General features: G+C 34.2%; 1 protein-coding gene across 25 annotated transcripts in view; it reads right to left on the bottom strand.

Annotated features, from left to right (window-relative positions):
• CCSER1 (coiled-coil serine rich protein 1) overlaps positions 1–12,951 on the bottom strand; it is a 1,481,066-nt gene that overhangs the window by 833,051 nt on the left and 635,064 nt on the right. The window contains exon 8 of one of the 25 annotated variants that reach the window (XM_054683839.2): positions 2,950–3,280. The exons of 22 other annotated variants lie outside the window; for them this stretch is intronic. In XM_054683839.2, the coding sequence (XP_054539814.1) occupies positions 3,257–3,280 (24 nt within the window). In that variant the 3' untranslated portion in view covers positions 2,950–3,256. Of the gene's footprint in view, positions 1–2,949; positions 3,281–12,951 lie in introns of those variants that run through there. 2 more of the 25 variants (XM_016951884.3, XM_016951881.3) reach the window with 2 other exon arrangements.

Below are 12,951 nucleotides of genomic sequence, written 5' to 3'. Positions count from 1 at the left end.
GAATTCAGTAAGAATTCTTTCTCCTTGGTGAGATAAATATTTGACTGGTAAAGTTTTTTCTCCTTGGAAGAGGCTTATGTATAGAGAATTCTCTAGGCATATTTCAGATGGTTACTTTTCCCCAACCCTGACAAAGACAAAAGGTGCTTTTTCTTAGTTCCTTACCTTAAGAACCTGATGGGATCCCTAGAGGTGAGAGTCATCAAAGTGTGCGGGATTCCCTAAGAATGTGATCCCCAGGAGTTTCTTACTCTCAAGCTAGTCCACACTCAGCATTCAGTCAGATCTTCATCGGAATTACCATTTAAGTGTCCCTACCAGTTTATGGTTTCAGTGACTTCTGCTGCAGTTAAACGGATCTTAGCTGCTTTTCTCTATAATCGCCTGCCTTTCTAGATTTGGGAGTAGCAGTTTGTTTTATGTCCTAATTTATCTGATGAACCCAAGAAATATTGTTGACTTTCAGTTTGTTCAATTTTTTCTTATTTTAAGGAATAAATAAGCTTGGAAGGAGTAATGCCTTCCAAGCTTTTTAGCTTTTAGAGAAGAAACCAGAAATCCCCCAGCCTGGCCAATACGGTGAAACCCCATCTCTACTAAAAATAGAAAAATTAGCCAGGCATGGTGCCCTATGCCCGTAATCCTAGCTACTCGGGAGGCTGAGGCAGGGGAATTACTTGAACCAGGGAGGCAGAGGTTACAGTGTTGCAGTGAGCCAAAATTGCACCACTGCACTCCAGCCTGCGTGGCAGAGCGAGACTCCGTCTCAAAACGCACTTCGGGAGGCCGAGGAGGGGGGATCTCGATCACAGGAGATCGAGACCATCCTGGCTAACACGGTGAAACCCCATCTCTACTAAAAACAGAAAAATTAGCCAGGCGTGATGGCTGGCGCCTGTAGTCCCAGCTACTCGGAAGGCTGAGGCAGGAGAATGGCGTGAACCCAGGAGGTGGAGCTTGCAGTGAGCCAAGATTGCGCCACTGCACTCCAGCCTGGGCGACAGGGCTAGACTGTCTCAAAAAAAAAAAAAAAAAAAAAGCAAAAGAAAAAAAAGAAATCCCTGTCCTTGACTTCTCACCTTCTCCCAACATTCCATATCCAGCTGACAAACAATCCCCTTTTTCACCGAAAATTATTTTAATTCATTCATTTCCTTCAATTCTCATTGCCACTGCCTTTATATCTGGTTAGAAATATTCATAACTGCTTTCCCTGCCTTTGTTTCAACACCCACTAAAAAAGCCTTAATAGAGTTTTTAAAATATATTTCTTCACTTCCCTATTAACGATAAGATCTGAGGATAGAAGTCATATTTTGTCATTGTACATCTCAAATCATCTAGTCCAATAATTTTCACAGAGAAGGAGTTCAATAAATATTAATTGAATGAATGAATGAATGTGTGAGTGATCTACTGTCTTCTAATTAGGCTGAAATTTGAAGTTAAAATTGATTTTTATTTCCTTAGATTAGTCTACAAATTCCTTAAGGAAAAATATTTTTTGCCCACAAATATATTCCATCTATGACCCAAGAAGACGCCTCCTGGTGGTATTCTAATTAACTATTCAGTGAAGGCCGACCAGGAAATATGCAATATAATCAAGACTGGATTTTTTCTTATCCTGGGCAATTAATCCTTGAATACTCAAGAAAGTGTTTATCAGGAAATAATTTTACTGCCTTTCACAGTACTAAATCTATTTAGGAAAATACTTTATAATAGAAATGTTCTTCATTTTATTTTTGTTCCTATATCGGGCATTTAATACACTGCGTTCATATTCAACAGTCTCTTCAATACGATTTTATCTTTTTTTGTAAGGTACATCACAATCATTATTACTGTCTTTCATAAATAAACTGAAATAGAAAACACAAATAGAAAAGATAAGTGACTTGCTCAAGGCAAACATAAAAGTTATCAAAAAAGCCAAAATAAAAGATAATATTTCAGTAACAAAAGACAGGATTTCATACTTGCAAACAATGGCTATATAAAACTGGGAAAATTGCAGAAATTTTTAGTGTCCCTAATATCTAAAGCCAAGATTGCTTAATACATGTAAAGCTACTTTCAAGAGAACACAGAAAAAAAGTATTAAAAACACCTTATTGTTTTCAATCTTATAAGGAAAGTCACAACAATTTAACTCATTTATGTATTTCATATTTTATCAAAAAAAGTGTTTCAAGTTTAACATCTAATCAAATAAGAGAAGATTACACACTCAGTTCCATGGGCTTTATGTCCATCATTTCATTAAATTTGATTTTAAAGAAATGCCATGAGTTAGGTTAGTATTACAGAGATTTTATGGGACAGGGGCTCAAAGCCCCAGTAACCAGGATTCCACAGATACAGTACAAAAGAGGTTTGCACATTCATATTTGATGAATCACTATTTTTTGAGCTCAGCACAGTGTCTGTTTCTGTAGAGAATAAAAGTGTTATGGTGCATACTCTTTCTATTCCAGATTCTGAGTGATATAGTTTGGAAATTTGTCTCTGCTCAAATCTCATGTCGAGTTGTGATCCCCAGTGCTGGAGGTGGGGCTTGGTGGGAGGTGTTTGGATCATGAGGGTGGATCCCTCATGGCTGGGTGCTGTCTTCCGGATAGTGAGTTCTTGTGAGATCTGGTAATTTAAAATTATGTGGCACCTCCCAGCCACCCTTCCTTGTTCTTGCTCCTGTTCTCACCATGCAATGTGCCTGCTTCCCTTTGCCTTCCGCCACGATTGGAAGCTTCCTGAGGCCTCCCCAGAAGCACATGCTACTATGCTTCCTGTACAGTCTGCAGAACTGTGGGCCAATTATACCCCTTTTCTTATAAATCACCTAGTCTCAGGTATTTCTTTATAGCCATGCAAGAACAGCCTAATACACTGACAGTTTATGGTCTCTAAAAGATCACGCATATATGGAAATATTGATACTTTAGTCAATTTAGTTTACCTTTACAAACCATTTTAATAAAGTAAAAAGGGAGTATTCTTGGAGCAAGGAGGCCTCCTGACCGTTTGTCTTGCTTACAGAGCCTCCTTAGTTCATTATTATTTTAAGAGAACCATTTGAATGAATATAATGATATAGAAAAGCCTACTGTCCTTTGCCTATTTCTTTTCCTTTCAGACTAGAGAACTGGATGGAAAAAGTCTTTATTCTTTCCTTTCATCTTCAACTTTTGAATAAGTCATGGTGGATCATCTAGGCCTCCTGAACCCCAATCTTCAATTGATGTTAGTCAGGTTTTCAGAATTCCCTAGGGTATGTGGTCTGTAAAAACAATAAAAATAAATAACAGTCCTTATATTCTACCAACTCAGCATTTTGCTTGAATTATTTTGGGGATCATCAATGAAACTTAAATGTTCTTAAAGATAATTTAGATGGGAAATGTAAAAGGACACCAATGTTTAGACTTACTTTTTTAGGATTCTGGTCTATCTCCTTTTTGGAAAACAAGAGCATACAAGTTAAAGACCAAACTTGTCCACATTGAGAAGTAAATAAGCTAGGCTTCCCTAATCCAACAGATGATTACCCTAACTGCCTAACAGGAACTCAGGGAGGGTCAAGTCCTGAGGGCATCTATATCAGTGAGGGTTCTTTTGACAGTAAATAAAAAGATACCTACTTATAAGTGGCTGAAATAGAACCTATATGTATTATCTTATATAACAAGATGACTAGAGGTAAGTGGTTCCAGGCTTGGTTAATTCAGCAGCACAAGAATTATTTAAAGAATAATTTAAATCACCAAAGGCCCATATATCGTATATTTTATTTTCACCCATCTGCACAGGATTGGCGTTGGTTTTCAGATTTGATTCTTCAGAGTTGTTGGAAGGCAAATACAGATCCAAAAAGCATGTTCTCAGTCAACTGTATTTAATAGGAGAAAGACATTTTCTCCTCACAAGTATCCTTTTCATCCAGTTTTTTCCTCTGGTCCATTGGCCAGGATTGGGTCACATGTCTAAGCCGTAGCTTCAAAAAAATATCAGGTATTTTTCAGCTCGTGGGCTCAGTGTCAAGGAAGAATGTCTGTGTGGGGAGGGGATCACCAAGGTGACTGCTACAGAATCTGAAATTGTAAGGATACATGCATAACCCATGAGGAACGTCTGGTGTGAGCTTGAACTCATAACACACATTACTTTAACTTTCATTCAGTAAAGCATTTAGGAATAAGTGAATGTTAAATGCTAACCATTGGGAAAAGAAAGAGCTGAGAATGCAGCAGCACATAAAATGGTGCTAGGGACAGATTCAAATTGCACAAGACGCAGATTTTTTTTTTTAAAGTATGATGAGCGTTATGTAAGATAATTATTAGATTCCAGGAAAACCTAGCCCAGTCTTTTTTGAAGAAGTAATGTATACCTTGAAATCAGAAGCATGAGTAAGATTTTACCACAGAAAAAGAGGAAGAAAACACCTGAATATGTAAAAGAGAACACAGAAATTTCAAACAAATACAAGATATTTAGTATAGATGAAATATCAAAGCACAATTGGATTGAATGGCACTTGAAATACTGGAAAATAAGTCATATCATTTGTGCTTCTTAGACTTTATCTTAAGAATACAGAGAATGAATGAAGCAGTAAAGGGTTTTTAACAGGGATATGACATAATATTTGCATAAATCTGAAAGGAAGATCCATTGAGGGAAATAAGACGAGTAGTTAAGGTTGGAAGAGAGGAAGTGAGAATACCAACTAGGATTAGAAGAAGGAGATAAAGTATATTTAACTAGGATGATAGTAGTGGCCCTGAATTATAGATTTGCTCCTAAGTACTCTGGGAAAATGCTCAAATACTGTCTGAAGCAATTTTTACCAAGTTATCAACACATCTGGTTTTGAAATAAATCATAGTAAATTAATTCAATATGGTTTAATGTTAGAGTTAATAAAGAGTTTTTTTTTTTAAGTCAACCAACAATCTCTATCCCTTATCTCTAAGGAATTGGGAATCTTGAGGGATGCAGGGTGCCTTCTAGTTTCAACATGGTATCCCACATGTAGTTCATTTGCTTCACTGCAAAAAAATGTTCGCTCCACAAGCACATGGCAAGATGTAGAAAAAAATGTGTAATCTCTGAAGTGTTGGTTTGCAGAATGATAGATTTTTTTAAAAAAATATGTTAGTGTATGGGTTTCTTTTTGTGTGTTTTTTTTAAGAAATGCATTCCCAATAAGATACTGCCATTTAATGGAAAACTTATTTACAATAAATTTTGCTTCTTAGATATTTTCATAGCAAGGCTTATTTGCAGTCATCCAACAAGAGATACATCTATCCATGCACTCATGCACATTCTATTTTCAAATTAATCTTCTCCAGTAAATTTTTTGAGTGCTTGAATTCCATTTCTTTCTATTTAGGGAGTTGTGAATACAAGGATAGAGTTTAAATCTTCTTCCTATCATAGTCTTCCAATTGCCACTGATGTGTAAAATACAGACTCAACAAATTAGCTTTGTTAGTCCTAAATTTTCTACTACTTGCAATCATAGCTTTAAGCAGCACAGTGTCCAAGATAATATAATCTGAGTTATTTGGTTACAGGCAAAAATAGTGGTTATGTTTTTGAGAGAACTCCAGGAAAATAGTCTAGGAAATGTATTCAGTCTTGAGTCTTTTATTTCCCCAGATATTAAACCAAATGAATAAGAAAACATTATTTTTTAAAAGGAACACTATGACAAACAAGATCAACAAATATTTATTTGGTTTTAACTGTATGCCAGGCACTCTGAACATATTATCAAATTTAGCCCTTAAAATTGCCCTGAGTTAGGAACTTGTATTTTGTGATTAAGCATTGAGACATTAATGCTTTAGATGTGTAAACATTTTACCTAATCTCCCAGAACTCTTCAGCAATAGTTGGACTGTTTGGCTTTAATTTCTAGCTATTTCAATATGATGTTATATTGCCTCATAACACATGTACAATACGCTGAAAATTCTTGGTGGTTTTAAACACACTTTAATGTGTTTAAAGTAGTTAATACAACAATCCTGCTGGCTATATACAATAGATATTAATATCTATATTTTACAGATAATAAAACTGAAACTGAGTAAGTTAAATACATTTTTCAAAGTCACACAGTTAAGTATATAGATGGAGATAAGTGATGGCATATTCATTTGAACCTGTGCATTCTGACATGAAAGCACAGTTTTCTAGTATTCATGAAAGCACAGTTTTCAAATTATCCATGATTAATAACTGATGATCAGAAGAAAACTAAGTCAAGGAGGAAAATAGGAAGTACTAAGTGTGAGGTCTTAAAGTCCAATAAGTTACGCTTACAGGCTTTTTTTTTTTTTTTTGAGATGGAGTCACTCTGTAGCCCAGGCTGGAGTACAATGGCACTACCTCAGCTTACAGCAACTTCTGTCTCCCAGGTTCAAGCGATTCTCCTGCCTCAGCCCCCCAAGTAGCTGGGATTACAGGCGCCCACCACCACGCCTGGCTGATTTTTGTATTTTTAGTAGAGATGGGGTTTCACCATGTTGGCTGGGCTGGTCTCGAACTCCTGACCCTCAGGTGATCCGCCCGCCTCAACCTCCCAAAGTGCTGGGATTACAGGCATGAGCCACCGCTCCCGGCACTTAGAGGCATTTTTAATTTGTCTGTTTTATAGCACAGATTCATTGATTAATTAATCATTCATACAAATTTCAACAAATACCTTCTGAGTGCCTATCTTGTGCCAGATACTGCGAATATAATGTTGAAAGATATAAGCTTATGGTTGAGAATGGAGAGGATGAAGTTAACTAAGGATTACTGGGGATGGTGAGATAGGAAACAATAAGAGAGAGAAATGCATAGAGTATTGGGTACTTACAGAATTTTTAAAACTTTGTCATTTACCAGCTGTTTGACCTTTCTCAAATTGCTCAAATCTCTTGGCACTTCAGTTTCCTCATTTGTAAAATGGGGAAAATATTAGTGCTCATTTAATAAGGTTGTTGTAAACATTAACCTATATGGTGAACCCTAACATGTGTTAATACATGTAAAGAATTTAGGAGTGCCTGACTTCCAAGCATTTAACAAACATTAGTTGTTAAGCATTAAACAAATGTTGGATATTATGATGATAAGTCATGTTTCCTATTAACATTAAAGTCTATTACCAAAGTTTATTCAATAGATAGCTAGCTTATAATAGGTGGCATTAATTAAGTCTACTAATTGGAGCAAGACTTTCTCAAATAAGGATTTGTGTTCAAAACAAGGTCAGTTTGAGCTGTGAACATTTTCTTAAGACTTTTGTGTAATCTTCTATTATCTTTGAGATAACTTTCAAGAAATTTTCTTCTTTTAACCAAAAGACTTAAATTCAAAATTATTCTGTTCAGCAACACATCTCCCTTGTCTTTTAGTAACTATGAGGTGATCTACCTGCTTTGTCAAAACAAAAAGTAAGATTTGCCAGTGTATTACAGACTTACAGCACAAAACTTACCTCCTTGATTTCAGAATTGAATTGGAATTTAAAAGAGGAATTGCATTACCTCATACAGTACAATTGTTTTACTGTTGTATCCAAGAATTATTGAAAACATAAAATTTACTATCTGGTACTTTCCATATTTGGGGATACACTGCTTTAGCCTAACCCCCTCATTTTATAAAGAAAGATGCATTACATGCTGTGTAAGCTGCTGTCTCAAGGCCGTACAACTAGATGATGGAGAAGCCTTTGCCAAAGTCAGGCCTCCTAATTGTTCATAGCACAGAACCAACTCTCCTTCACACACATGGCAACTAGATAGTTGATTCTAGATTGGGAGACATTTTCCTCAGTGATAGGCTAAGGAAAACCTCTACCTACCAAAGTGGTCAGATTTTTAAATATCTGTTTTACAAAAGAAAATCCTCTGTGCCAAATATCCAATCTCTTACTCCACAAAGAATATGAAATATTAGCTAAAAATTTATAAATGTGGATAACAATTTTGAACATGATCATTCCATAAGTGAAAAATGTACCTTCCTATTTACGATTAACCCATTATCATTATTCTGCATAAATTGTGAAATCTACATATTTATAAGTCACTTCTAAGGAAAGAAGTCCATACATGTGGCACAGTAGTAATCAGCTTTAGAACAGAAACTGCTGCATTTAAAAAACATCAACTTACAATGAAGATAAAACAAAATTCCCCTTAAAGTGATCTTTTCTTACTATTCACATTTGTAGTTCAAAAATCATCTCTCCATGTTTTACATTTTACAACCTTATCTCTTTTACTGTAAAACTGTTTCTAGAACAATACGTCTATGTTACCAAACTATCTGTAACTGAATGGAATAACAATTTGTTACATTGTTTGATCAGGCACCTCACAAAGCTGGAGAAGAGTTAACAAAAGAATAATTATTATTATGCTTTGACATTTTAAGAAGATACTCCAGCCCTCTGTGGAGAGAAAACAGGCTATATTTTTATCACTTGATCTCAAGTACTCAATTCATGATTCTCATATGATCTATATAGGAGGATATGTGAGAGGGTTAATTCAATTGTAATCTTTGAGGTGGTGAAGAGTCATTATGTTGCAATAAATCATTTTTTTCCTTTGTTAAATCAATTATAGGAGAACTCAAATAGAAAAGGATCTTGTCAATAAATAATCTGAGCAGAGTTTAGACGCTACACATTTCATTTACAACATTGATTAGCAATCTGTAATTTTTTAACTTAAATCCTTAAGTCTGATTTCATGAGCTGTCCATTTTTAAGGCTGAGGATTGTACTCTTACCTACAGGTCCTATTAGTGGTCCTTTTGGAATAAGAACAGATGAGATTAATGAGCTTATTATAATTCATTAGCAAGTGTTGTGTGGATGACTGCCTACTTTAATTAGTTTTATTACTGTAGGAAATTGTTTCGTATGCCAGGCTCATCACCAAGCATGCCTGGAAAACATTACAGCAGTAATCAGAGTTGATATTATGTACCTTTCATTAGACAGTATGGCTAACGGCACTTAATAATGAACAAGGAAGGTATTAAAAAGATGGACATGACACAATCTAGCAAAAAGGGATTTATCAGATCAATTCTTAGTGAAGAAGGTGCAAGTACAGTAATTTAAAATACTGTTGTGGCATACAGGTACTAGACTCATAATTATGGCAAACAGTTTAAATATGTCAAGTTTATTCAATAAATCTCAATGCAAATTTTCTATGACTCATTATATTATCATGAAAATGTTAGTAACTAACTCTTCTAATAGTGTAAGGCTTCAAATAGCATTTCTTAACCATCACTATCCCCAAAGAATAATACACCCACAGATAATTTTGAGCAAAGAGAAAAATCAAGTCACAATCCTAAGGAAGCAAATCTAAACATAAAATATATTTCATATTAGAGGTAAATGAAGAAAGTATAAATCAATTTCACAGGAATTTACCATGCTGTTTTCCTAAACTCTGATTAATACAAAAAATATTTTTAATGCTTCTAATATTATTTTTTTAACCTGAGGTCAAAATGTAACCTTATAGTTATTTTGTAATTAAGTTTCTGGCCTTAAATAAGTACTGAGAGTTCAATCTCATAGACTAACTAGAAATTAAATAAAAATGATGTGCCCTTATATCTCACTCCCAAGGCACTTACAGTATTTATAACTTACCAACTTTTATTTTATGGTATCTTATGTAGTGTTTAGCCGCACAATTCTCATTTCATTGATCAAAAAATGAATGTCATTGCATTTTTATATCTATTGACAGCATGCTGAAGTTTCTGAATACCCGATCTAACGTCTCCTTTTATGAGTATGTTCTTTCAATATTTAAAGTTCTTCTTCTAAATATGTGAGCTATTACCTCAAGACATTCTAATTTCTCTTCCGCTATTACAGAAATAATGTTATTGTAATTTTGGATGGGAACTACAATTTCTGGGCTCTCCCATTTTGTTTTTACTAGAAATATTCTAATTACAAAGCATTACAGTTCAATAAACTATCATTAAGCCACTAGTGCAGAAAATACCAACACCTGGTTTTCCATTCAATGTAGATGTAATTTAGGGTGGATAAAGTCTAATCTTAAAAAATATTGGAGAGGAGGTGGGAAGGTATTTGAAGGTAGCTTTTTATTCCTGAGTAGTCTTATTAAACAAAATAATCACAAACCTAACCATCATCACTAACAATAATAGCTAACACAAAGCACCTCAGTTCCAAACCCCATCAAGTATTTTTAGTGTCCTAAAGGAAGTTGCTTGCCTAAGGTTCCCTAGCAGTCTTCAAAGTTACATTGTAAAATTCTGATGTGTCGATTCATCTTTCAAGGCTGCCATTCAAAAAGCATTATAAAGTCAAACAATAGAGATGATGTGAATTAAGGTAAGGGCAATCAGTAGTATTACAAATGTCTGCCCATTCTATATTCATTTTTGAGACAGAGTTTCGCTCTTGTTGCCCAGGCTGAAGTGCAAAGGCGTGATCTCGGCTAACCGCAACCTCCATCTCCTGGGTTCAAGCAATTCTCCTTCCTCAGCCCCCTGAGTAGCTAGGATTACAGGCATGCACCACCATGCCTGGCTAATTTTGTATTTTTAGTAGACATGGGGTTTCTCCACGTTGGTCAGGCTGGTCTCGAACTCCCGACCTCAGGTGATCTGCCCGCCTTGGCCTCCCAAAGTGCTAGGATTACAGGCATAACCCATCATGCCTGGCCTCTACATTCATTTTTAAACATTGCTCTTTACTCTTTTTGGAATATATTTCATTTTGTGTGCAACACAGATTATTCATTAGAGTAAAAATAGGATATAAAAACTTAGGAGGAAAAACAATATTTTTTCCTTCTGGGACATAAAAGGTAAGGATTGTCACAAGAAAAGACACATAAGAGATAATATCATTTTTTGACACAATAAGAAAAGCCTATTTTTCTTTAAGAGGAAATCAATTTTAACAGACAAGTCACAGTAGTTCTGCCAGGATGTACTTCAGATTAGAGAATGATTTGAGGCTTCATTTTATCTGCTACAACAGAACTCAAATGTTTGAATTCTACAATAACTTAAGCCCATGCATGGAAACATTTCCAAGTATGAAAGGAGTCTGGTGATTGACTGATATAAGAAACTTATAATTCCTTGTCAGTTTTTCGAATGACACTGAAATATTTGCATTTTGTTCCAGTAGTGACTGTAAGTTATACCTGACATTTTCTGTGAGAAATTTTATCTGTTAGAATATATGGAACAGTAATCAATAAATAATGAGTATATATTTATTATGTCTCTCACTCATCACCTCTCAAAAACTGGTCTCAATTTTTATAATATATAGTAATTAACCTGAAGTTTGTCATATATTTTCTCTCAGACGTTTATGACATGATTGTCATAATATATTGATTCAAACACAAAACTCTAATCATATTATTCCCTATCTCAGTAAAACATTATCTTTGAATAACAATATGATAGGAACTTCTCTAAGAAATAAGGGAGTGTGTTTATAATTTGATATTTTATGTATATCTTACATGCTTTCTGAAAAATCATTTCCTTTTTTATTGAATAACACAAATGTTAGTGGCTTTCTTGCCTTAGATCAAATTTTCTCAGGGTGAAAAGTCACTATAGAACTAAAGCTGGTTATATGAGGAGAATTGTATAATTTCTTGTTTTAGTCTGGCAGCACCTGGGATTTAAACAAAGATCAAAACTTGAGTATCCATATAGACAAAATTTATACTGGCTATATGTTTTAGCTCCTACCAAGTGCCAGTGGTAATGACACCTAAGAATTACTGCATGAAACAAATTTAAGTCAAAATACTGGAGAAATAGTAACAGGAAACCAGAGGATACACCACACAAAGCTGTGTTTAAGAAGAAAAACAAGTAGTATCCACTGAGGTTCAAAAAGAAAGCCAATTTCCCATGCCAATATCAAGATCTATGAAATAGCTTCAAAACTGAAAATTTCCAAATTAAGCCACCTCATGCATTATGGCTCAATATAAAATATTTTAAAGTTGTTTGTAATAAAAATAGTATCTCACTTTTTACAAAAATATGCATTTTTTTTCTTCTTTTTTTTTTTTTAGTGCCCGGCATTTTCTAAATAAAATCATTTTATTTGGTAAAACGGTTTTAATGTTATACCTTTCTAGCTAAAAGAAAAGAAATAGTGGGATGTACAAATAGTAGATATTTATATCTACCAATTCAAGTATAAATCTATAAGGTGATATAAATGGGTCAACACATTTTAAGAATATCTATTTCTGAATTTTAAAAAGTGGTCCCTCAATAATATTGTCTAAAAAAAGATAATTATCTAATAAATTCAATAAATCAAACCAACAATCTTAGAATAATATATTTTATAAGCAAAGTATCATTAGAAATGAAAAATAATATTTCATATTTTATTTCGAATGAAGGGATATTTCATTATAAAGACAAAAGCCACAGAAGGTTAATTATGATAATTTATGTAAATATTACAGAGTATAGGCACTTTAAAATCATAGCCATATAAAAGGTTGAATAGCCAACAATGCATTAAATTCCATAGCTATATTTATGATAGCAAAAGCAATCCCATGCAAACAGATATTCTGTACTTGGAGGATAATCATGAGTTCCTGAATGATTAAAAAACTACTCACCTCTAGTAATTTTTTTCTTGTGAGACAAATTAAAAATCACAACTGTTTTTTCTTCCAACTTAGGTGATAGATTTCCTTTGCATTATTGTTAAAATGACTTGTTCTATTCAGACTTAGTAAACTATTGAGAAAGAAATTTTATTTGGCTCCTATAATTTTTACTATATAAGTAACTCAATGATTTTAGTTATTTGCATGTGGTTGTGCTTTTGTGTGTACATGTGTGAGACAGAAAACAAAATCTCATGAAAGA

Source organism: Pan troglodytes, chromosome 3 (assembly GCF_028858775.2).
Source record: "Pan troglodytes isolate AG18354 chromosome 3, NHGRI_mPanTro3-v2.0_pri, whole genome shotgun sequence".
NCBI lineage: Eukaryota > Metazoa > Chordata > Mammalia > Primates > Hominidae > Pan > Pan troglodytes.
The sequence above is the reverse complement of the archived record's forward strand: the minus strand, read 5'-3'. Positions and strand labels throughout refer to the sequence as shown.